This window comes from Parathielavia appendiculata (assembly GCF_033297405.1).
Source record: "Parathielavia appendiculata strain CBS 731.68 unplaced genomic scaffold N657scaffold_16, whole genome shotgun sequence".
Taxonomy (NCBI): domain Eukaryota; kingdom Fungi; phylum Ascomycota; class Sordariomycetes; order Sordariales; family Chaetomiaceae; genus Parathielavia; species Parathielavia appendiculata.
This window is the reverse complement of record NW_026944235.1, coordinates 257,617-279,314: the sequence shown is the minus strand read 5'-3', so window position 1 is coordinate 279,314 and position 21,698 is coordinate 257,617. Positions and strand designations below refer to the sequence as shown.

The 21,698-nt window shown below is 56.5% G+C and overlaps 6 protein-coding genes across 6 annotated transcripts; 2 read left to right on the top strand and 4 right to left on the bottom strand.

The window, feature by feature from the left end:
* Nucleotides 1-71: 71 nt before the first annotated feature.
* N657DRAFT_157096 (glycoside hydrolase family 11 protein) lies at nucleotides 72-1,414 on the bottom strand. The gene is made up of 3 exons (XM_062785996.1): nucleotides 955-1,414; nucleotides 478-882; nucleotides 72-273 (listed from the first exon to the last, which is right to left on the bottom strand). Coding segments are annotated over exons 1-3 (687 nt in total). The 5' UTR covers nucleotides 1,236-1,414; the 3' UTR covers nucleotides 72-272.
* A 5,829-nt stretch (nucleotides 1,415-7,243) lies between these two features.
* On the bottom strand, nucleotides 7,244-8,003 carry N657DRAFT_649034 (uncharacterized protein). Its single transcript, XM_062793644.1, has one exon. It carries the CDS (start codon nucleotides 7,789-7,791, stop codon nucleotides 7,336-7,338), a length of 456 nt encoding a protein of 151 aa, XP_062644306.1. The 5' UTR covers nucleotides 7,792-8,003; the 3' UTR covers nucleotides 7,244-7,335.
* Nucleotides 7,952-11,365, top strand: N657DRAFT_579756 (uncharacterized protein; the record flags this gene model as incomplete). The annotated part of the gene is made up of 1 exon (XM_062789417.1): nucleotides 7,952-11,365. One exon carries the CDS (start codon nucleotides 7,952-7,954, stop codon nucleotides 11,363-11,365), a length of 3,414 nt encoding a protein of 1,137 aa, XP_062644305.1.
* Nucleotides 11,366-11,715: 350 nt separating this feature from the next.
* N657DRAFT_649032 (uncharacterized protein) lies at nucleotides 11,716-12,867 on the bottom strand. The gene is made up of 2 exons (XM_062793643.1): nucleotides 12,295-12,867; nucleotides 11,716-12,174 (listed from the first exon to the last, which is right to left on the bottom strand). The coding sequence occupies exons 1-2, from the start codon at nucleotides 12,778-12,780 to the stop codon at nucleotides 12,124-12,126; spliced, it is 537 nt and encodes a 178-aa protein (XP_062644304.1). The 5' UTR covers nucleotides 12,781-12,867; the 3' UTR covers nucleotides 11,716-12,123.
* Nucleotides 12,868-13,095: 228 nt separating this feature from the next.
* Nucleotides 13,096-15,061, top strand: N657DRAFT_625091 (eukaryotic translation initiation factor 3, subunit 6). Its single transcript, XM_062790737.1, has 2 exons — nucleotides 13,096-13,679; nucleotides 13,738-15,061. Exons 1-2 carry the CDS (start codon nucleotides 13,254-13,256, stop codon nucleotides 14,650-14,652), a joined length of 1,341 nt encoding a protein of 446 aa, XP_062644303.1. The 5' UTR covers nucleotides 13,096-13,253; the 3' UTR covers nucleotides 14,653-15,061.
* On the bottom strand, nucleotides 14,862-21,532 carry N657DRAFT_156730 (uncharacterized protein). The gene is made up of 3 exons (XM_062785994.1): nucleotides 18,444-21,532; nucleotides 17,934-18,391; nucleotides 14,862-17,882 (listed from the first exon to the last, which is right to left on the bottom strand). The coding sequence occupies exons 1-3, from the start codon at nucleotides 21,331-21,333 to the stop codon at nucleotides 15,072-15,074; spliced, it is 6,159 nt and encodes a 2,052-aa protein (XP_062644302.1). The 5' UTR covers nucleotides 21,334-21,532; the 3' UTR covers nucleotides 14,862-15,071.
* Between the last annotated feature and the right edge of the window lie 166 nt (nucleotides 21,533-21,698).

Sequence of the window (21,698 nt, the reverse complement as noted above, 5' to 3'; positions counted from 1 at the left end):
GTCTTGGGTTCGTTTACCCTAGGTACGGATACCGACGTCGCCAAGAGCAGCTGAAAGCTTGAAGTTGGGATGGGCCAGGCCGTTGTGAATTCTGATCACAGGTTCTCCTTAATCAAGACTGCCCGGTGGACACCACACGTTGAGGAGGGCATGGTGGTTATGCTGGCCGCTGTGAACTCTGTAATGGAATGAATTGAACAACTTGGGCGCCCAAATGTTTGATTGAGAAATAAAATATGTACTCTGAAACCCCTCAAACTCTAGTACAGCCCCCTCGCCAACTACGTTAGCACTTCAAGCGACTGGATCTGAGGCGTCAAACCATCCACGCTGCGTAAGCCGGCGTCTCCGTAATCCCCAGCGCTCATCCCAAGCTCTGCCCTTGCCGAGCCGCAAGGTCCAGCGGTTCTGATAAACAGGTCAACACCTATCAGGTTCTCTTGCGACCTTCCCTCCAGAAGAGAATCTCAGACTCACTATCTGGTCTGGACATAGATATCCGAGTTGCCGCTGCTCTGGTAGCCCTCGGTGGCGACGATCTGGTAGTAGTGCTGGCCGAGGTTCATGCCGTAGCGGGCCCAGGCGTTGAAGTGGTTCTGCATGGTGACGGAGCCGCCGACGCGCTTGGACTGGCGGACGGACCAGTACTGCTGGAAGGTGCGGGTGCCGTCGATGGACGGCTGGTTGTAGCGCGTCGACACGTAGATGTTGTAGGTGCCGCCGTCGGTCGTCACGGTGCCCTTGTACTGGCCGCCGCTGCCGGGGTTGAAGGTGCCGTATGACTCCACCACGTAGTACTCGACGAGCGGGTTGCGCGTCCAGCCGTACACGGCCAGGTAGCCGTTGCCGCTCGGGTTGAAGGAGCCGCCGTAGTTGATGGTGCTGCAGGTTTCAAGAGAGAGTTAGTACCTGAATCATCTTCTTCATCACTGATGGAGTATTAATTCTCCTTACCGGCCAGTACCGGGGTTCCAGCCCTTGCCACCGACAAAGTTGCCAGTGTTCCTCCAGTTCACCGTGTACCGGCTACCCTCCAGCATGGTGTAGGTAACCTGGCCGCCGCCGTCGGACCACCAGGAGTAGAAGTAACCATTGTGGTAACCCGACGAGTTGGGCGTCACCTGGCGCTTCTCGAGCGCCTCGGTCGAGTTACCCTCGTCGAGGAAGTCGAAGGGGCGAGCGAGGGCAGAAGTGACGGCCGCCGCAGCAAGGAGGATAGACTTGAACGAGACCATGGTGACGACAAGAGTCGATGCTGGATGCGAGACCGAGAATCTGAGCCAGAGATTTGAGGAGTTGAGGTAGGTGATAGGTAGATCCTCAAGGGCAACTGTTGTGCTTCTTATAATGATTGACGACACCCCGATTCACGACGCGGTCTATACCAAGACATGACCTCGGAATGCCTTCCGCTGCAAGTCGGTTCTGGCTAAATCACCATATGCTACCCTGTGAGGTCTTGGTGTTGAAGAGAACGGTCCTACTTGGCGTTGAGGCGGTTGAGCCCCGTCCACCTGACACCGCAAATGGGCGAAGACCGTTCCGAGACTCCACCCCCTCCGTGCTCCGTGCGGCGTCATTCGCAACTACACCTCTATAAGGTAGGTCTCCGGAATGAACCAGGGTGTTGGGTAAGTATTGGTGATCGGCATCCCGGCGCGAACAGGGTGGCTCGCCAGCTAGGCGCAAGGATGAGGGAACAATCGTTGTTCGAGAAGCTTTTGGCCAAGCCCTGGTCCTTGAGTCCCTCCTTGGCGGTACCGGGACTTGTGTTGGTCGGCCTACGGTAGGGAGAAACACCAAACAGGAGGGTCTCGATGAAGCAAATTAAAGGTACATACACCCGTCTTGGGTGTACACTGGTCTCCGAGGAGGGCCTGGGAATCTCGGCTAGAGGCGGATCGCACTGGGACGGTCTGACCGACATGCTGGTGGCGGCTCAGCCACCATCCCATGACAAAGGTAGCAAGCAAGCATGTAGTATCTGTCCATGTAACTCTAGAAGTCGAGTCGGCAATTGGCGCGGCAAACTCGACAGAGCCATGAACCAGGCTCTGGGCTCCCTACGGACACCCAACTCCGCCAGTTTCGATTGTGCATCGCACGTGTACCGTGCACCTATTAAGCGCCGTGGTGCAACATAGAGACCCGTGTCCCGGTTTTCATAAACCATTCGGGGCTCAGTCCCCGGATTTGGGCTGCGCTACCTCATGCAAGTTCCTTCCCCAGATATCTGCACGGCAACGGAGCCTCACTCCGAGTCCCAGATCTCGGTAGATGGGATTTAGGCTATGGTGGCTGTGGGGTCATGAAACATCGTTTCACGGCACCAGTTCTCGGCTAAAGTCCAGGACGACACCCTAGACAGGGGTCGAGTCAGCCGACGGATCACTTCATCTTGGCCCTGAGCAAGTTGAGCTGAAATGCTCTCGTTGACTGCTGACCTCACAGTTGCCCAAGCCAAAAATAGAGTCAAGAAATGCTGGGCTCTGGAGGTTAGGCGATCACGACACTGGGCATGAGTTTGCGTATTGGACATAGCGACCAATGTCCCTCATTGTTTCTTGGTTTGGCAGCTCCGACCTTGTCTAAACAAGACTGTTGCGGCGTTGGCTACAGGAAGAGGGTTAGAAAATCATTAGCAACCAAGAACTCGAAAGGGTGTTGAAATCGTCCCTACCAGTGATACACGGCCCCTACCAGTGATACACGGCGCCTTCCCGGTCAAAGATTATCATGTCTACCCGACAACGGTTCTTTGAGACTGTGGCACATCCCCTTGGTCGGGAGGAGGAACGTGAAGAGTATAAGTAAGCTAACGTTACCATAAGATGCAACATACCTTAGCGGCAACTTGAACTCGTTCATTTTTATCAGAGTGTAACAGTGAGTGGATTACGTGTACGCTGAACGATATCTTTTAAGTTTTCAACGGTGCGAGTCTTTTCAAGTCGGCAGAGACTTGGAAAGGTAAGCTACCTCAAGGTACTTTGCTTCTCAGTAATACGCAACCAGCATTATCAGCCGCTGTCTTGGACTGGCTGGGAGCATCTCGCGGCCCGCGGCCCGGCGACAGCGGTTGAAGGCGCGTATTCCGGACCAGCCGGAAGGCTGGCATTTCCCGTAGGGCTTGGTGACTTGATGTAGGGGAGAACATGCCGGGGAGCATGCTCTTGTTGCCTAAGATTGCGCCATGGCTGAAGGTCTTCAAGTTGCCGACATAGATGCGCCTCTAGATTCTTAATCAATAGATTCTGCGATTCGTGGGAAACGACCTTGAAAGGAGATGACATATGTAATTACGTGGATATTGGGGTTGGTCGGTTAAGGTATCAACTATCGGCACAGAGTCCTATAACATACCAGGTACCTGGCACCTACAAGTACATCTTTGTTAATGATTAGAAAGCTGAGAATCATTCCCAAAAGCCATTAAGAAGAAGTGACGGAGACGAGACATGATTGACATACACGGTTCCTTCCCCTAATATATGTACCTCCCGTCGTACCTGTTGCGGGACCTATTCTCGGACATTCTCGAGGACTTCTCCCCAGCATGAGGGATGCTTCGTTATCTCGAGCTTCCAGGAGTTGTTGGTGCTTTCTTATCCCAACCACTGGCGGGGCGACGGCCATGATATGATGATCAGGTTGAGACGGTTTAATACTAGTAGTTCACCAAGGGAGTGGCACAGGTAAAGAATTGGGATGGAATCTCCACTGAGTGCCTCCAGTGTCTCACAGGGGACAAGAACTGATGAAAATGATCCCTGTGAGTGAACTGACGGAGCTTGGCATTAGAACCCGCTTGTCACGCCACCGGGAATGCCGTTGGCGCCATAGGTCTGCAGCGTACTGACCCGGACTCGGCCACAACTGGCGACTCTCCGTGATCTGTGACATGGCTGAAGAAGGCTGAGTCAGTCTGGTGGCTTCACCAAAAATTACAGCGTTTCAATTACAAATTCAAGTGCCTACTAGTATCTTGCGTCAATAACCTAGATGTTTTTGAGTTCTTGTTCTCCGCAGAGTGCTCTATCTCATCCCCAAAGTTCTCCAACTTGAACATGTCTACAGGCGTTTTGATCCTTCTTGTTCCATTTCAGCTCTTGTATGAGTGAGTCATCGATTGAAAACTGCCCGGTTGTCTGGCAGATGTTCTTGGTAACTGCCTGTAGAATGGGCTTCATCTCTCCGGCATCTTAAGTCCTTGTGCACAGGCAGGTATCCTGAGCCTCCTCAACAAACTCAGGCTGACGGTGCCTAGGGATCTTGCGGGGGGCAGATATCTTTGACAGACTCAAGAGCACATGCAACATAGAGGTCTCCGTCTGGTCACCATGTCACATCAACAGGGGCCCAGTCTCCCACCGACCTCAGTCGGACCCTAAGTAGCGGCATGTGACTAAACGAGCGGTGACAGTCAAATATTGGGACAGTCATGATATTAAGTAGACAAGTGTGTCTATCGGTTCTAGGAGAAGGCAGCTTGACGGAAACAGGCCGTACTCATCAGTGACTTGACTACGAATCTAAGGGTAGTATCCTCTTTACCACGAAGAACGGACCGAACTTGGCGACAGCTATTGTGACATACACCGTATACGCAGTCAAACATGCTAGGGTGGAGAGCTCCCGTACATCATCGAGTCGGCTGCCTGATCTTTATTATCTCAGCTTTCTAATGTGCGTCTGGTCGGCTAGCCTATCTACCCTACCTACATCTTGGCGCCTGGATCCGTGGATGAGGGAAAATGTTCTCCGCAAGGTACGGTCCACGCCCGGCATAGGTACCGTACCAAGTGTCTGGAACTGTATAGGCAGGTTGTGAATGGGGTCGGGTGTGGCAGTTCCAAAGGTGGTTATGGCGAAGAAATACATTACCGGCTGCCTGAGCATGTAATTTTGAAACTTTCCGCCGTTCCGTGTGGAACTTGAAGACTAAGATCTCCCGATTTCATGTTATGAGCGAACGTCGTACGGTAGGTGAATGGTGACAACGGAGGACGGGAACCCCAAACAAGTTCTCGGGCCATGTCGCCAGTCCCCGGTTCGGCGGGTTGGCCATTGTCCTCAGGAGATGGACCAATAAACGAAAGCATGTGTAAGATTGGACGCATCCATGATCTGCTTGTGTGAGACGCGCACCGCCCACAGTTAGACAGTGACCAGGGACACAGAGAAAAGAAAGGGGGTAAAGCCCCCCCCTTCCCCAAAAAGCGATAACTGGCGATGGTTCACATAGTTGAACCTGGATTGCAGTGGGTACATGTGGATAGGCGGGACCTTAAAGTGCCCCACTTGTGCGACGTCGTGATGATGAACGATCATGCCGAGTCACACGGTTGGTGAAATGGTTTGTTACCCTGGATGGAGGGAAAGCCGATCAAGACCAGCGCCTCTGTTCATTTGCAAAAGGCAGGTAGACAAGCTCGCTTGAATCCTAACAACCAATTCGCTAAAAAGGACGGTTGATTGTCATCGACGGCAATTTTGCTTTGCTGAGGACAGGGGCGGTGTGGGGAAGAAGAGGGATGCTGCGATGACAAGATCAGCGACGATACGGATAATGCACCTGAAAACTGACCCATGTGAATCTGAGCAACTTAAATTTGAGCTGTCTTTATGGTTGTGACATGCGGCTTTGCCGTTCCATTGACGAGAGCGGCATGTGCCATCATGTAATGGTCAGTGTGGTGGATGGCCCTGATGGGGTCACCCTTCGAGGCCATGCCATTCGCAGGCTAAGGAATCCAACTTGGACCAGGTGCTCGATGCAATATTCGGATGCTCGACATGACCCTACGACTTCTGCGGATGCGTGCGAAAAAAAAAGGCGGCACACAGCGCAGTGTTTGAGATCAGATCCAGATTTGCTAGGTTGGCGTTCCGGACGAAATGGCTGGCAAAAAAACGGATGCTGCCTGGTCGGAGATTTTAGGGCCATAATGGTGTAAAAGTGACTTTGCTCCAGAGCCCAGGCGACATTTAAAAGGGCCCAAACTGCCCACCTGACCCCCTCGTTTCCCATCCATTTCTGTGCTCTCACCCTCTTCCATTCCTTCTTCCCATGGGTTTAACGCCCCTTTCTCTGAAAAGATGCTGTTGTGGCTCCCGTCGAGCTCTTCCACTCCATGGCCGCTAACGCTGGGGAAGTCACTCCCCGCCATCATCGGCATCGCGGTTCGAACTCGATGGCGACTGAATGGACAAACGACACAGTGAGGACAGCAGGACACAGTTCGCAGGAAGAGCTTCATCGCCGACTGCCTGGATGAGCCTGAGCGATTCGGGACGGAAAGGGCAACCTTCTTGCGACAGATCCTGCGCTCCCTCGCCAGCGACGACATCTTGGGCATTGGCACACCCTGGCCCATGCCTTTGCCGGTGTTGACTGGATCTCCACCGATTCCGGGGTGCCATGTGGGCAACTCTGGTGCCCGACAATGAGACGCAGCCCGGCCAGAGCTCAAGTCAACATCATTTTCTCTTGCATCATTCCATCGAATTGAGCGAGCGGAAGCAGCATCTTCGACTTCGGCAGTTACGCGATTCGCAACGGGCACGTTCTTTGGCGTCGCGGTGCCTGCTGTGGCGGGCAGTTCGCAGATGCAGACAGGGCGAACTGCGAGCAATCACCCCCGGAGCCCATGGACAACCGACCGAGATGGCCAATTCCTCGAGAATTTTTCCTGACTCTGGAAGCGATACAGACGTCTATTTTCAGATGCCGCCAGTTTGAACCTTGGATTGGACTTCCCCGCCAACGCTCCGAAAGCCAGGACGCAACCTAACTAATGGCCGACTTTTACATACAGTAGGGACAGATTGCGATTGACTGAGTCGCCAGACCAGAGAGCCCGGAATCTGTGAAGAGTGCCTTGGGCGCCGTCGCGCTTGACTCTGAGAAGCTGCCAAGACTGTCTCAGATTCTATCGAGGTTGTTGGTAGAGTCTCAAAGGTTGATTGCTTGCCAGACCTTCAGCTTCCACCCTCAGCGGGTGCAATGACAGAAAGACATCAGAGCAGAGGATCGCCAAGGCCAATCAACGGCAACCGCCGTAGCTCGCTTCCGATTGGACAAGCTCCTTTTTTTGACCCACTACGCTAGACCAATTGAAGCTGAAATGATTTTGGCTCGGCTGAAGGAAGCCAAATCACTCGGCGCTCCTCGCAGCACGCAACGCCCCCGTGCAATCCGACAAGCAACACGCGCGCCCGTACGCAAAGTCGGCACAGAGGTAAGACCAGCCCTTCGTTTCTCCAGCTCCCACACTATCCACCCTGGCCTGCCGCTCGGGTCCTTTCCTACTAGTTATCGGTCTCGTGATTGTCTCAGTGCATTGCACGGGTCGACGGCATCGAGATCGTGCGAGCGCTGATTGCTGGCTGGAAGCTGGCGACACCGGGAACCTTCCTGCGAAATTTTCTCGCGGCGCGCTCCACGGGACTCGCATCCCCGTCCCTCTCTGATTTGTATGTCATAATACGGATTCCCCAAACCCGATCGCCTCCACTCCGTTCCCGGTGTCTGGTCCGTTGGTGCTGTTCCCCCGAGACGGTTGTCGGTGTCGGGTGCCGGCCGTCGTGCTTACGACGCTTGCCTTCACTTTCCTGGCTTCCGCCCCCGTGGTTTCTTGTTGCTCGTTCTGGGAGGGGAGTGGATCCAACCATCCCCTTACCCCAGCAGCGGCGCAAGGCCAGCGCCCCAAAGAGCCAGCAATCCGTCCCTGCCCCGTTAAACCACTGCACACTGCTCTCCCCGACACAACCGCGACGCGACTGCTCCATCGCGACGAGCCGCCGCCGCACCCTTACCCATCTCCATTTTGTCGCTGTCTTATTGGATCGCATTTCTTCTGCTTGAATTTCGTGGTCGCTGACGGCGCTGCAAGGAATTCACACTGATGGGCCCGATTGTTGCCGTTGCCGCCCTCGCCCTCCGATCGACATGAGTTCCTGGCTCAACGAGGCCGCTGTCCCCAATCACAATGGCAACGGCTTCCCTCACATTAACGACCCCTCCGCAGTTGCCGGGGCCATGATGGATCCTTCCGGATTCATGGGCAATCCTGCCCAATTCAACGCCCAGTTCGCTAACCCCCAGCAAATGGTCATGCCCAACGGGCCCATGCGCAATGCGTCGCCCTCGTTCGCGAACCCCATGTATCAAACCAACTCCGTTGTTCCGTCGAAGCGACCGAGGCCGATGGAGGATGGCATGAGCCAGTCACCGCGTCCGGCACCAGGCATGTTGCCGACGTCGCGCGCCGAAACGCCCCAGCAGTCAGCGTTCCCCGGTTTCCAACAACCCGGCATATCGCAACAATCGACCGGTCAACCGTCGCCGTATCCACACCTCCAGCCCAACGGTTCGACGAACGCGACGCCGTCCCCCATTATGGCGAACCAGATGCGCCCCGGCAGCATTCCCCAGAGGGTCGCGTCTTCCTCACCACATCCGTTCTCGCCGGCCGCGCAACAGTTTCCACAAGCATCCCCCATCACGTCCGACCACGGTGGTACGCCACAGGCCTTCATGCAGCAGAACACCTTTCCGCATAGCTTCAACCCTCAGTTCACAGCAGCCGCACAGTCTCCTGCGAGGCCCTCTCCCTCGCCCAACCCAATGGCCGGCCAGATGATGCCGCAGCAAATGGGCCAGATGCAGATGGGACAATTTCCGCAGCAGATGCAGCAGTTGGGTCCACTGGCGGGACAGATGCCTGGGCAGATGCCCGGTCAAATGGCAGGGCAGATGATGTCCGGACAGATGACTGGACAATTACCGGGGCAAACGCAGGGACAAATGGGCGGGCAGATGACTGGACCGATGGCCGGCCAGATGCCAAACATGATGTTTCCGCAGCAGATGGGACAGATGGGACAGATGGCGCAGCCCAGGAACGCTCTCGAGCAGCAGAAGCTCCTCTATCAAATGCAGCTGCAACAGCAAGCGCAGCGAACGAGTATGCAGATGCAGCAGCTGGGCGGCGGCCAAAACATGATGCAAGCGCAAACAAACCCCAATCAGACGCAAGTACAGGGGCAGCCTCGGAACATGATGGCCGCCAGGCAAGGGGCCCCCAACGGCCAGATGGTCCCAGGCGGAATGAGACCGCAGCAGGCGGGGCCTCAGCAGCCCATGATGCGGATGCCTCCGCCAGAACAGTTCATGAAGCACCTCTCGGCCTTCATGAACTCGAAAGGCCTTCCACTCGACCTGCACCCTGTGGTCGACGGCCGCCCGATACCCCTGTACAATCTCTTCCAGATTGTGTATAACAAGGTTGGGGGATATCGCAACACGACACAGTCAAACAGCTGGATTCAGGTTTCCCAAATCATGGGCTTCGCGCCTCACCAGATTCCCTCGGCGGCGCCACAGCTCAAGGGCGTCTACGAGCGCAATCTACTCAAGTTCGAGGAACTGTGGGCTGCTCAACAAAAGATGCGACTACAGCAGCAGGGAGGAATGGCCAATGCCCCCGGCATGCCGCAACAGGGGACGCCGAAAGCCATGCCGCCGGGACAAGTCCCACCACAGATGATGCAGCCTGGTCAACCGACGCAAACACAGGGTCAAATGCAATCCCCCATCAAGGGGCCCATGCCACAGCAGCCCGGTATGAACGGGCTTTCCGCCTCTGCGCAGCCTCCTCAAGGCCAACAGCCCATTCTCTCGAGCCAAGGGCATTCTCGCAACAGCTTGTCGAGGAGCGTGCAAGCCACGCCGACGGCTGATGAGTTCCCGCTCGCATCCCCGGCTCAGAGCAAGGCAGGGATTATGTCACTTCCCGGCGCAGCCCACCCGGAGAATCAGGCCATGCCAGACGACGCTGCCAGCTCGTTGAAATTTCCTGCCCCGTTCGCGACAAACCCCGATGAGTACATGCCCTCTTCTCGGGAGCTCACAACATACGGCGGCTTCGACGTGGGCGCACTCTGGAAAATCGGCGACGAGTTGCAGCGAGCCAAAATCGATGTACCCCTGCCCATCGATTTCGGAAACGTCGACATCCACGCCCTTACCAAAAGCATTCAGAGCGGCATACACGGAGAGATCCGACTGGCACTCGACACACTGGCGTCCTTGACCTCGAGCGATTACCATTTTGTTAGCCCCACCCAGCCTATTCCCATTCCGCAGATTGATCTCAGGCATTGCGACGACCTTGTCGACGCCTTGATTGAGTGCGCCGAAGAGCAGATGGACCTTTTGGTGGAGAATTCCGAGGAAGCTTCAGACGAGATCACAATCACACCGTACGAGGAGGTTGTCCGCGCTTGTCGGGTCGACAGGCTCCGCTTGAGTAAGGTTACCGTCTTTGGATCTCAGGAATATGAATTGGACCGCGCCGTCGACCGGCTGATCTGCATTACAACCATTTTGCGGAATCTTTCCTGCCGCGAGGAGAATCATGGACCTCTGGCCGACGAGACCGTAATTCAATTTCTCTGCGTCCTGATTAGGTATCTGGGCACACGAGAGATGCTCCTTCGCACCAATCCTAACACGCTAGATCTGATGAAAGATTTGGTGACTCTGTTGTCCAACATCTCGAGTGCAGTCGAGATACCCGGACGAGAGCAGGCCTTTTGCCTGCTGCAGTTCCTACTCGCCTTCGCACCAACACCGGGCCCGACCTTGGCAGGCGGTAGGCTCTTCTTCGCGCCTTACGAGCCTGCTCTGCACCCATACCTCCCCCATGCGGTAGACTCGCTCGCCAAGCTTCTCGCGCGGGACGAACCGAACAGGACGCATTACAAGGCCATCTTCGCCGCTGAGACTGCCGTCATCACCTCACCACCCTGCGAACTCCTCACCCGCACTTTCGCCCTCGCGATATCCCCGGTCCCCGACCACATGCGGGAACAGCGCGCCATGAACCTCCCATCATTAGTCGAGGCACGCAAGCCGCTCCTCATGCAAAGCCTCCTTTCAGCCGACATCATGGGGGGCTTGGCGCCCGGGCACGAAAGCGGCGTAACACGCCTCTGGCTCACATCCGGCAACGGATTTGCCCAGAACCTCTTCCTCCTCGCCCGCCACCTCGGCAGCCAGTTCGAGGGCCCGCCGGCCAGGACCAGCAGGGGCCAGCCGGTGGGCCAGCCGAAGCGGGATCCGGACCTCGTCTACATCATTGGCCTCGCGCTCAGCCTGCTCAGGCGGCTCACTGAGAAGGCGCTGGATCCGAGCGACCCCGCCGGGGAAAGCAGCATCCCGCCCGAGGTGCTCCCTGCCAAGGAGAGTGTCCTGGAGGCGCTGCAGATGCAGGCGCAGGAGTGGGCTAAGGACGGGATATTGGCTAACCTGGTTGAGTATGCGAGCATGGCGGAAAAGAGCCTTCGGCTCCGGGGGTGAAGATTTGAAAAGCTGGGCGGGAGTTTTCTTAGTAAGGGGGTGAACTTGGCTGGTTGGCGTTGGGGCATGGGTAGGGTAGCGAGCGAGCTTGGGCATGCATTTGCTCGTAGACTGTGGTCTCTCGATTTGGGCGGGTTTTCTTCTCCACGAAAAGAGAGTATTGCGGTGGGCTGTTCTTCTGGATGGGCGAGATGTCTGTCCATGGGGCTGCCGCTGGTGTATGAGTGGGTGTTTTGTTGGACTATGACGAGCTGGATGACATAGAATGGGGCCCGCTGTGACATAGCTGAAGTAGATCCAGGCGTGGATTGCGCATAGGGCTTGGTGTTTAGTAAAGCCGGTTGTTTCGTAGCATGTGTGATATATTGATGGGTCGGTCTCGGTTGTCCATGAGTATCAGGTTTGCACACAATGCCGCCGGTCTGGCGGTGATGCGTCTGATGCTGTGTATACGGTGTATTTATTGTACAATGGGCCCGGTACAAGTTTCCCATCGCGAGCTGGATTAAAGCAATAATGCTCTCACCCTCTCTATCCGAGTCTTCCTGCCCATATCCCCATCTTGCCTTTGCGATGTTCCACGCTCCCTTCCACGCCATTTATACAGATTCCCGCACGCTTCTCGGTCAAGTTGTCCCCTTCTCTGGTAATCGGGCCTATGACACATGTGATGCAATCACCGTCAACAGCATCTCATTCGTCCAGCCCTCTCTATTCTCACACCCATTCCTTTACGAGACTGATCACTCTTCGTCACTTCAAAACCCCTGCTTCTCCAACCACTCCACAACCTGGTTCTTGCGATGGCCCTATATTGCCCAACAAAAGTTCCATCAGCGTCACCTCACCAAGAATGTTATACTGGTATTGAGCGATTGAGCGGGGACTGTAAATGTAACATAAAAAAAGAGAAAAAAGAGAGAACACACCGCAACAATGACGTGGCCCGTCAGCGTGTTCACCACCACCGTCTTCCTGCCCTTGTCGTCCACCTCGGCCAGACCCAGCCCGCGCGCGAGCTCGGTCCGGAAGGCGGCGCGGTCGCCCTCAACTTTTTTGATGGTTGTCAGGAGCTTGTTGCCGCCGCGCTTGGCGAGCTCGTAGACGGCGAGGTTGTTGGAGGGCGTGCGCGAGACGCGGTAGGGGAGGGGTTGTTTTCGTGGTTGGCAGGTTTGGTGTTGCTGTAATTGGGGTTGTTGTTGGTTTTGGAACTGGGGGCTAGTAGAGGCGGAGGAGGCTTCAGATGGAGGTTGTGTTGTTGGTGTTGGTGTGACTAGGGGTTCAGAAGGTGATGGTGTTTGGGTTGATGTCGTTGCGAGATATCGTCTGGTGAGAAGGGTTGCCGGCGTCGATTGAGCTGTCAGCAGCCTCATTGGCGCTGTAAATGGCCGTACGACGGTCGCTGGGCGCAGCATGGCGGTGACTGGATCGAAGGGGTTCGTCTGGATTCTGCAACGCTGGCTGCAAGGTGACGCGTGGGCTCAGATCTTTCTCTCGCGATCTCTCAATCGAATTCTCCACCGCTTTCCGCATTCGATACAACTGGATATGGTCGGATCGCGGAATAATTGTGCCGACTCCCTTCTGATCTTGCCATATTCGGCCTAGACTTTGTTCAATGCTGTGGGGCCGCGCGCTTTCCTGGCCAAATGAACCCCATCCAGGTTGTTCCCTTTTAACCCCACCAAAACCTCAAAAGGATATAATCGGAAAATTGGTGGTTTGCGCTGCTCTTGGGCTCTTCGTACACCCGCACACCCAGCTTGACAACTCGACTTTGCGTTTTGTACCGAACCTGCAAAGTATCACCTCTGTCGGTTTATCAACGCACTTTTCTTTGACCCACCGACCGTCGCGACATCTGAGTACCAACAACAAAGCCGCAATCATGCCTTCCGCGGCGGCTCCGAACGGCGTCGCTTCGTCCGAATACGACCTGATGCTCAAACTCGCTCAGCATCTTGACCGGCACATGATTTTTCCCCTGCTCGAGTTCAACGCCGGCCAACTAGTCGACGACGAAAGCGGTGAGGTCAGAGATGAGGCCAAGGCGCGCGAGATTACGCAGGCCAAGTACTCGCTGCTTAAAAAGACCAACATGACCGACTACGTGGCCAACCTCTATTGCGAGCTGGAGGGCTTGCAGGAGCCGCCTGCCGAGTTTGCCGACAAGAAGCAGAAGGTGTTCAGCCAGCTGCAGAAGTACGAGCAGGAAACGAGCAAAATCATCGAGCTTCTCGAGCGGGACGATGTCGTAAACAACCTGAGGAGCGACAAAGTGGCCAACCTGGAATACTTGAAGCGGGAGCACGAGGTAGGTCTCCGCTGTTCGTACGCTTCACCCTGGAATCATGCTGACGGTGGGCTCATAGGTCACGATGGACATGGTCAACGCGCTCTTCGACTTGGGCAACCTCCAATACAGCTGCGGCAACTACGCCGATGCGTCCGAGATGCTGTACCGGTTCCGCGTTCTTTCGACCGACAACGACAAGGTGGCGTATGCAACATGGGGTAGGCTTGCCTGCGAAATCCTAACTATGAACTGGGAATCGGCTATGGAGGAGCTGCAGAAGGTGCGCGAGACCATCGACTCGAAGCTCTCACAAAATCCGCTGGCCCAGCTGCAACACCGGACCGCCCTCACTCACTGGGCCCTGTTCCCTCTCTTCAACTTCGAGAAGGCGCGGGAGCCGATCCTCGAGCTGTTTTTCAACGCTGGTTTCATCAACTCGATCCAGGCCAACTGCCCTTGGATCCTGAGGTACCTCGTCGTGGCCGTCATCACGAACCGCGGCCGTGCCAAGAACCTGGGCGTGCACCAGAAGCAAATGAAGGACATCGTCCGCATCGTTAAGCAGGAAGCGTACGAATACCAGGATCCCGTCACCCGGTTTGTCCACGCCCTGTGCATCGACTTCGACTTCGAGGAGGCCCAGCGACAGTTGGTGCTGGCCGAGGAGGTCCTCCGGAGCGACTTTTTCCTGCTCGCCCACGCCGACGACTTTGTCGACTCGGCCCGGCACCTAATATTCGAGAGCTACTGCAAGATCCATGCCCGCATCTCGCTCACGGACCTGAGCGCCCGACTCGGCCTGGATGCGGACGCGGCCGAGAAGTGGATCGTCAACCTGATCCGCGACACCAGGCTCGATGCCAAGATTGATTACAAGGAGGGCACAGTCGTCATGAACCACCCGCCAAGCTCGGTGTATCAGCAGGTCATCGAGAAGACTAAGGGCGGCTTCTTTAGGACACAGGTCCTCAGCGCGGCGGTTGCGAAATAAGAGGAGCGATCGATGGTGGCTGAGGAGAAAACCTGAGGCACCCAAGCAAGTACTCAGGGAGGGAGGGTACTATTCGCTGTATCAGGCTGGTTATCATTAGGTCGGGCAGCCATATGATCCAGGTTTTGACGCGCAGCGGCTTGCAGCAGGGCGGGGTGACTGAGGATGTACTTATACCTAGGCGGCGCATGAAAAGGTTATGATTAATGGCTCAATCCTTAAGACTCGGCGTTGACAAACATGTGTCCTGTTTGCCTTGTTTCCCTTCACAGTTCCCCGGCTCTCATGACTGATGGTTGATAATAACGGCCTCGACAACCGATCAGATGAGGGCCTCGGTTTACTCCATACCACTTTCTACTCATACCTAAGGACGCCAGTCTATAACGTTACAATGCTGTCGTTATCAAACCCATCGATCACCCCCTCCGGCCAGCAAGCCACGTCCTCCCCTTCAGCTCCTCAATCGCACTGTCCCTCAACCACCAAGACGCTTCTACAGCGCTAACATCGTGGCCCTCCGTCTCTTGCTCACCACCCCTACTATCATGCTTCGAGACGCCCAAAGAGACCTTCTTGCCCCTGCCTGAGGCAGTCTTCTTCTTCCCCTTCTCTTTCGCCCGCTTCGCTTTCCCGGACTCACCCTGCTTCTCCGCCACCACATCACTACCACCACTCCCACCGCCCTTGATAAACAACCCCCTCCTCTCAGCCCACTCAAACAGCAACTGCAGCCCCAACAATCTCTCCCTTGACCAGCACCCAACCTCATCATCCACCCCGGCCCTGAGCACCAACCTCGCGTCCGCCGCGGTACCCGCCCCCTCCCCATTCCCAACCCCACCACCGCTTGTCCCGAACCGGTCCAGCACCGCATCCCTCTCGGCCCGCGACAGGTCAGCGAGCGACGACAGCCCAAACACCCACTCCAGCGGCTCCCCTCGCACGGCACTTTCCGCTGTAGTATTAGTAATAGACTCGCCGGCAAGCAACAACCCACCACCACCAATGCCAGCACTGCCACCGCTCAACATGATGTCACCGCTGCCGGCGCCGCCCGCCAAAGCGCGCAGCGTCGCGGGAAAGGGTCCCTCGTCAGTGGGCCGACGGCGGAGGTAAACTGTCTGGTTCTTGGCGAAGTCCTCCTTCAAGTGCGGGGCCTGGCCAAAGGGGATAGCGATATCCCAGTAGCCGAGGGATTTGGCGTCTGTTTCGACGCGGGCGATGTCGTCTAGAGGTGGGAGGAGGCAGGGGGTTTGGCGGCGGAGGGTGATGGTTTCGCGGTTGGTTAGGTCGTCGTTATCCGCGGCGGTTGCCTGGGAGGCGGCTGCCACTGCCGAGGGGGAGTTGGGTTGGAGGTGGATGAGGATGGGGATGGTAAGGGGCTGGCCGGTGACGAGGTCCTTTGTGACGAGGCAGCGCGGCTCGGTCGCGAGAACCCAGAAGTGGCGGAAGGCTTGAAGATGGGAGCGGTTGTCTTGGACGTTGGCTGGGAAGAGGGGGTAGAAGGCGACCAGGAGGGAGGCGACGGCGAGGTTGCTTGTGCCGAATGTGGCTGTCCCGGAGCCGAGGAACAGCGCGCCGATGGCAAGGTGGGCGGCGAGGTGGCTGCCGTAGGATGTGGTTTCGTCGTCTCTGCCGTGGAGAGCCCGAAGCCGACGGAGCACGACAATGTCTCCGGTTCCAGCCATCACGGTGGCGCAGGATAGTGCAAGCACATCCATGCACATACACGCATTGTTCCGGGCCAACTCGCTGTCGTAATGGCTCACAGGAATCCGGACAATGCGGATGAACTGGTCGAGGTAGTGCACGAGTAAGTCTCGAACCCTCACGTTGGTCGAGCCGGCGAAGCGCAGGGCGAGCGCGAAGCAGAGACCGGCGAGGATCGAGAAGAAGGGTAGGTCTCGGCTTTGCAGTTTGGACACGTTGGTGAGCTGGTACCGCTGTCTGTACTCGGACGGCAGTCCGTCCCTAATCCACTCAAACGTGGGATCGACCTCGTTCCATAGAATGATGTTCTTCGCAACGGTTCTCAGAAGAAGGATATCAGGCCGGACATAATCGAACTGTAGAAGCGTGTCCGGCACGTCAATCTTCCGCGCCACAATCTGATCCTCCGACTTCATGTAGATGAGAGCAATGGCGACCACGGCCCCGGCCGCTGACCAGTCGAGGATATGGACCAATTCTACCCTCTTCGTCGTAGTCGCCATGGTTAGCAGCTTCTCTGTGAGCTGCATATCTCGCAGGCCCCTGAGGTCGCCCCCCTTGCCGAGGTTGATAAAACCCAACGCGAAGCCGGCTGCGAGACGATAGCTCTCGTCGCGGACAGACCCTTCCTCCTCTTCCTCGACTCCGACATGGTCAATCTCCGAGAGCATGATCTCGCTCATGCGCCGGTGTTGGCTGTTGCAGTAGACCAGCCCGATACCCATGACGCCGGTGGTCTGGGTGGTTGTCGAAAGGTTGAGGTCAGCAGCGCCGCGAGGCAGCATGCGCGTAACGTGGACAGAAAGGAGGCGCGTCATAAGCGCGTCCATGGTGCCAATGTAGGACGCTGCCAGGCCGAGAAGAAGGCCGATGGTGGTCATGGTGTGCTTGGGGGTCAGGTACTTAAACGCCACCCATTTTGCAACCGACTTCAGATGCCCGTTCAGACCGAGTGCCAATAAGAAGCCGGCATGACGGTTACTAAGGTCCTGCCCCGGCTTGTTGTACAAGATCCAGGCCGTGTCGATACCTTTGGCATGCGGAGATATCGCGAGCCCACCGGCGACGCCCTGGTGGAAGAACGCCCAGTTGATCTTCTCCTCCGGGAACATGCTTTTGTCGACGCTCACGGTGTTGTTGGCAGGCTTCACGATGCACGTCAGGTTGAACCCGGGAATCTGGTATTTCTGCGTGAGCAGCGGGTACCGAAGAGCAAAGTGCAAGAGGCCTCGTCCAGCCGGTATGGCGAGGGTACTCGTCGCAACGGTTGTGACCAGTTCCTTCTGCTTCTCTAGGTATTCTGCCTCTGTCCACTCGGGGCGCGGATTCAGGCGTACAATGCGATGCTTGACAGTCGAGAGCAAGCCTTGCGCCTCGTTCAATCTCCTATCCTCCCTAAACAAGGAGTGGACAACGGCCTGCCTCTCTGCGGCACCTGCATCCTCGACATGGTCGTTAAGCCCATCAAGATGCTGGCATAGCATACGTACATCCCACTTCGCGTCGTGGGAGGGAGCCTACAGACCATCAGTAACAACCTTGGGCACAGCGACATTGCTACTACTTACACTAGCGTCAGAAACACGAGGCCGCCATGTTTTGGTCGGTTTGAGCACACGGCTCATGTCTGTGCGACCCACGAATGCAAGCAAGTCCTCGGGCCACGACGGAGGAGGGTTGGACTGGGAAATGGAGATGACGTCTTGCAAAGCCGTGAGAATTGCTTCCGGTAAGGTCTCGAGGATCTGGGGGGTAAAGCCGCACTCGTGCATGGCCATCACCGCTTTGAAACGGTGCGTCGCTGAGCCGAGGCGAGCGAAGAGTCTCTCGAACATGATCGTGCGAGGCGTGAGGCCTGTCCACAGCTGCGTACGTAGCGCTCCACCGGCAGTATCGCCGGTGGCATTGGCGTAGAGGTCCGATAACGTAGGGTACTCAGTGCCGTGACCGGTTGCGAGGTGTCCCTGAATCCAAGTCAGGACGCAGTAGTAGGGAGGCTCAGCCGGGCCGGCCATAGGGAGAGGGGCTATCAAGCAGTCAGCACTTCAATCACAAAGCACGATTCAAGACTACCATACCTAATTCATAGGCAGAAATTGACTGCGCCTGCATGCCCAGGTCGTAAACGGCCTCGTACTTCTTCCATCCCAGCCACCTAGAGAGTTGATGTAGGACTGTCTTCAGGTCACTTGGGCCGGGAGATGAATCCTCGGGAAATAGAACGTTTAGCTTCTGCTCTTCGGCCAGGAGGTGAAGAGCAAGCAGAATGCTCCAGGCCGCCGCGTTACGGGACTCGCCCGGCCTGTTGAGTGCGGTGGGGAGATAGCCATCAAAGCCGAATGCGGACAAACCGCCCGGCGAAGCCATCCACTGCTTCGCAAGGGTTACGTGAACAGAGATAAAGTCGCCAGAAGGCCAAGATTCCTCGATTTGGGGTTTTGGAGGGTGGAAGACACCACCGTCTAGTAGCCATTGCCAGGTTTTACTTCGCATCCAAGATGGATAAGCGGCCGAGTTGGGTGCTTCATGGAACTGCATGGCTTCCCATTTATTCTTTGCAGCGGGCCTCGAGGTCTCACTGTCGAGCGTCCGAAGCGACGTTTCGCTGTTGTGCCCGAGGGCCAGGATGCTCGACAAGAGTAGGATCACGGCGGCCGACCACTCCATGTCGGCAATGGGGTGTGCAAGTCCTCGGGATTTTGTATCCTGAAGCCACTGCATGGCATGCCACCACCCCGCCACTATCCTGTCCGCATATGATGCGTGGAGGACACTCCGGCATACGTCGAGAACCCTGCCCACCTGGAGGGACGAGGGCTGCAGGTGCAGTCGGATACGATGGTGTCTCCCCTCCTTATCCCGGAGATCGACGGCACCACGGACGTTGGGGTGGCATATGGCGTCAATGTGGGTTCCGGCCATGGCAAAGCGAAGCGGAAGTTGCTCACGAATCGTCCCGATAGTCCCGTGGCTACCTGAAAACTCGATACTGCTAACGTTTTTCATGAGCAGCAACGGCAGGGTAACTGTGGTCACTTTTCCCCATGGCGACTGCAGACTGAGTTCACGTCCGCCGCTCTTGTCCTCTGACAAAACCATGATGGATTCATGCCCATCAGAGATCTTGCAAGAGTCGACAACGCTCTGGACTCGCCTAGGTTCGCCGGGAAGGATGATGAAGTCCTCAGAGCCCAGGGACCCGGAGTGCTTAGTCTTGCTCTTCATCGGAGTGCGGTCCTCAAGATGCTCGAGGTGAAGTGTGAGCAGCTGTAGTCTCTTATCGACCGGGTCCTGGATAGCAACCAAAAGGAGTGATCGACCACAGTCATCGGTTGCAGTCGGAGGCCCGACAATAATGAACACCTTGGCTTGGGTTCTCGCGGGCTTCCCGGAGAGCGAGTATCGAACGTTCGCGTTATCCACGTTGATGCTCTGGATTTTGGTGAACAGCATCTCGTGTACAAGGCCGTCAAAGTCATGGTCGTCCAGGCCGATGTGATGGAATCCCTCGAAATCACTGCCGGCGCGCAGTTCCTCGAGAAGATTGTCGACCGGGACCTCGGGCAGATGGGCAATGCGGTTGTAGTTGAAGGTCGCGCCAAAACTTGGCACCCCAAATCCACTGCTAAGTCGGAGTCGCTGGCTGCCATGCGAATCAACCCTCCTGCCTCCATGGCCGCCATGTATGGATTGCTCGCCAAACGTTGCTCTGTCTTGCGATGCGGATAAGTCAGCTCGGGCGAGCAGAGAGCTCACTCGCCGCGAATGCCTGCGCGTGGCATCGTTGCCCTTGTCAGGATCCACAAGAGAGCTCAGAGTCTTCTCGAGAATCCTGTTATTGTTCTCGACTTTGACAGTCTTCCTCGTCTTCTTCATTGGGAGCGGCGCGCCGAAGCTTTCTCTTGCTGATGCCTGAACGGGCGTCGTGGCGCCTCCCGGTGCCATAGAGCTCCGCCTTCGGCTTGGTTTGGGCTTCCTCCTCTTTTGCGGGCCGAGAAAAGGGTCCTCGTTTTTGGGATACGTCAAGCGCCATACGGTGTACATGTTGATCTCGCGGTTCACTGTAACTGCGACGGTGAGTTCGGCAGACCCCGCGGCAGTAATACACGGGATTTTGACGGTCTGGATGTGAAGTATCTCTTCGGAGCGATTGAGGAAGGAAGGCGCCGAGGAGCCTTTCCGACTTTTGCCAGCTTTTGGTAGCTCCGGCTCCGGCTCCGTTACCACCAAGCCAATCTCCAGCAAGGGGTCGGTCAGACAGACCAGACGAGGCCAGTGGCTTTCGCCGGGCTCCATCGGCTGCTGCCACATGTTCTCGAGAGTGAAGCTAAGCCGCAAGGGCAGAACCTTGGGATTGCCCAGTCCCTCTGTTGAGAACTCGGTCAGGTTATGGCCATGACTGCGACTATGGGCGGGGGGCGGCTGGGACGAGACGAAGGAGGCGGGAGGCACTTTTGGCATTCTCAGCGATACTGATGTGCCGTCAAATCGTAGCTTTCGTTGTATGACGACACCGCGCGGTCCGGCGCAGGCCGACTCGACCTCGAAAGGTATGTGGACGACATGGCTTGTCCCGGAGAGAAAGTGGATGTGCGCCTGGGACTTGAAGAAGACGACGAGGGCTCTTGAAAGGGCGGGCTTCTCGGTCGGTCTCGAACGGCGGTCGGCGGCATGTTGGACAGATGCGGGAGTGTCTGCCGATGCCGGAAAATAAGCCAGCAGAGCTTGTATAACGGGCTCCTTCTCGAGGTCGAACTTGAAACTCTTTCGGAAGATGCCTCCGCGGGACCAGATAACGCAGTTCTCGGTGGTCAGGAGCTCGTCCTCGTAATCGCGGCCGTCCTCGCTGCTGGCAATGGTTTCCCAGGTGTACGAAGAAGCGGGAGGGTCTCGGGGCAGAATTCCTTCTTGAATTGCATGTCGCAGTCCGACGGGCTGGTGCACCCCAAGCGACGTGATTGAGGCCATGCTCAAGGCGTGCAGGTCCCCCGCGAACTACACCAAAAATGGGCTAGAAATTGCTGCGAGTGAACCCGGAACGGCCATCTCTGCCGTAAGATTGCAGAGCCGATCGGAAGTTGAGCAATTGCTAAGTACTGAAACGATTTAATTCGGCTTGATTCGGCCGCAGTCTTGACCTTCCAGTCGTGGTTGAACCTTGAAAGGCGGAAAGCGCGTTCAGGCGCGCACTGGAAGCTTTGGACAAGGCTGTTGTTGCCCGCCGATCCAGGGTGGGATTCCCCGCGGTTTCATTGGCCGAAACCAAGCAAACCCCTGAAGCTGTTGGGCGCCAAACAGCCTGTCGGAAGTCGGCTAGCCTCTGACGTAGGAAG

What these genes read in the sequence shown, in the direction of transcription:
- N657DRAFT_649034 (XM_062793644.1), bottom strand. Translation starts at nt 7,791, where the DNA reads ATGGAGCAGTCGCGTCGCGGTTGTGTCGGGGAGAGCAGTGTGCAGTGG.
- N657DRAFT_156730 (XM_062785994.1), bottom strand. Translation starts at nt 21,333, where the DNA reads ATGGCCTCAATCACGTCGCTTGGGGTGCACCAGCCCGTCGGACTGCGA. An exon ending in AATTTCTGCCTATGAATTAG is followed by an intron (nt 18,392 to 18,443) that starts GTATGGTAGTCT and finishes ACTGCTTGATAG; the next exon opens with CCCCTCTCCCTATGGCCGGC. An exon ending in CTCGTGTTTCTGACGCTAGT is followed by an intron (nt 17,883 to 17,933) that starts GTAAGTAGTAGC and finishes GATGGTCTGTAG; the next exon opens with GCTCCCTCCCACGACGCGAA.
- N657DRAFT_157096 (XM_062785996.1), bottom strand. Translation starts at nt 1,235, where the DNA reads ATGGTCTCGTTCAAGTCTATCCTCCTTGCTGCGGCGGCCGTCACTTCT. An exon ending in TGGAACCCCGGTACTGGCCG is followed by an intron (nt 883 to 954) that starts GTAAGGAGAATT and finishes TGAAACCTGCAG; the next exon opens with CACCATCAACTACGGCGGCT.
- N657DRAFT_625091 (XM_062790737.1), top strand. Translation starts at nt 13,254, where the DNA reads ATGCCTTCCGCGGCGGCTCCGAACGGCGTCGCTTCGTCCGAATACGAC. An exon ending in ACTTGAAGCGGGAGCACGAG is followed by an intron (nt 13,680 to 13,737) that starts GTAGGTCTCCGC and finishes GTGGGCTCATAG; the next exon opens with GTCACGATGGACATGGTCAA.
- N657DRAFT_649032 (XM_062793643.1), bottom strand. Translation starts at nt 12,780, where the DNA reads ATGCTGCGCCCAGCGACCGTCGTACGGCCATTTACAGCGCCAATGAGG. An exon ending in CGGGCCACGTCATTGTTGCG is followed by an intron (nt 12,175 to 12,294) that starts GTGTGTTCTCTC and finishes TGGGCAATATAG; the next exon opens with GGCCATCGCAAGAACCAGGT.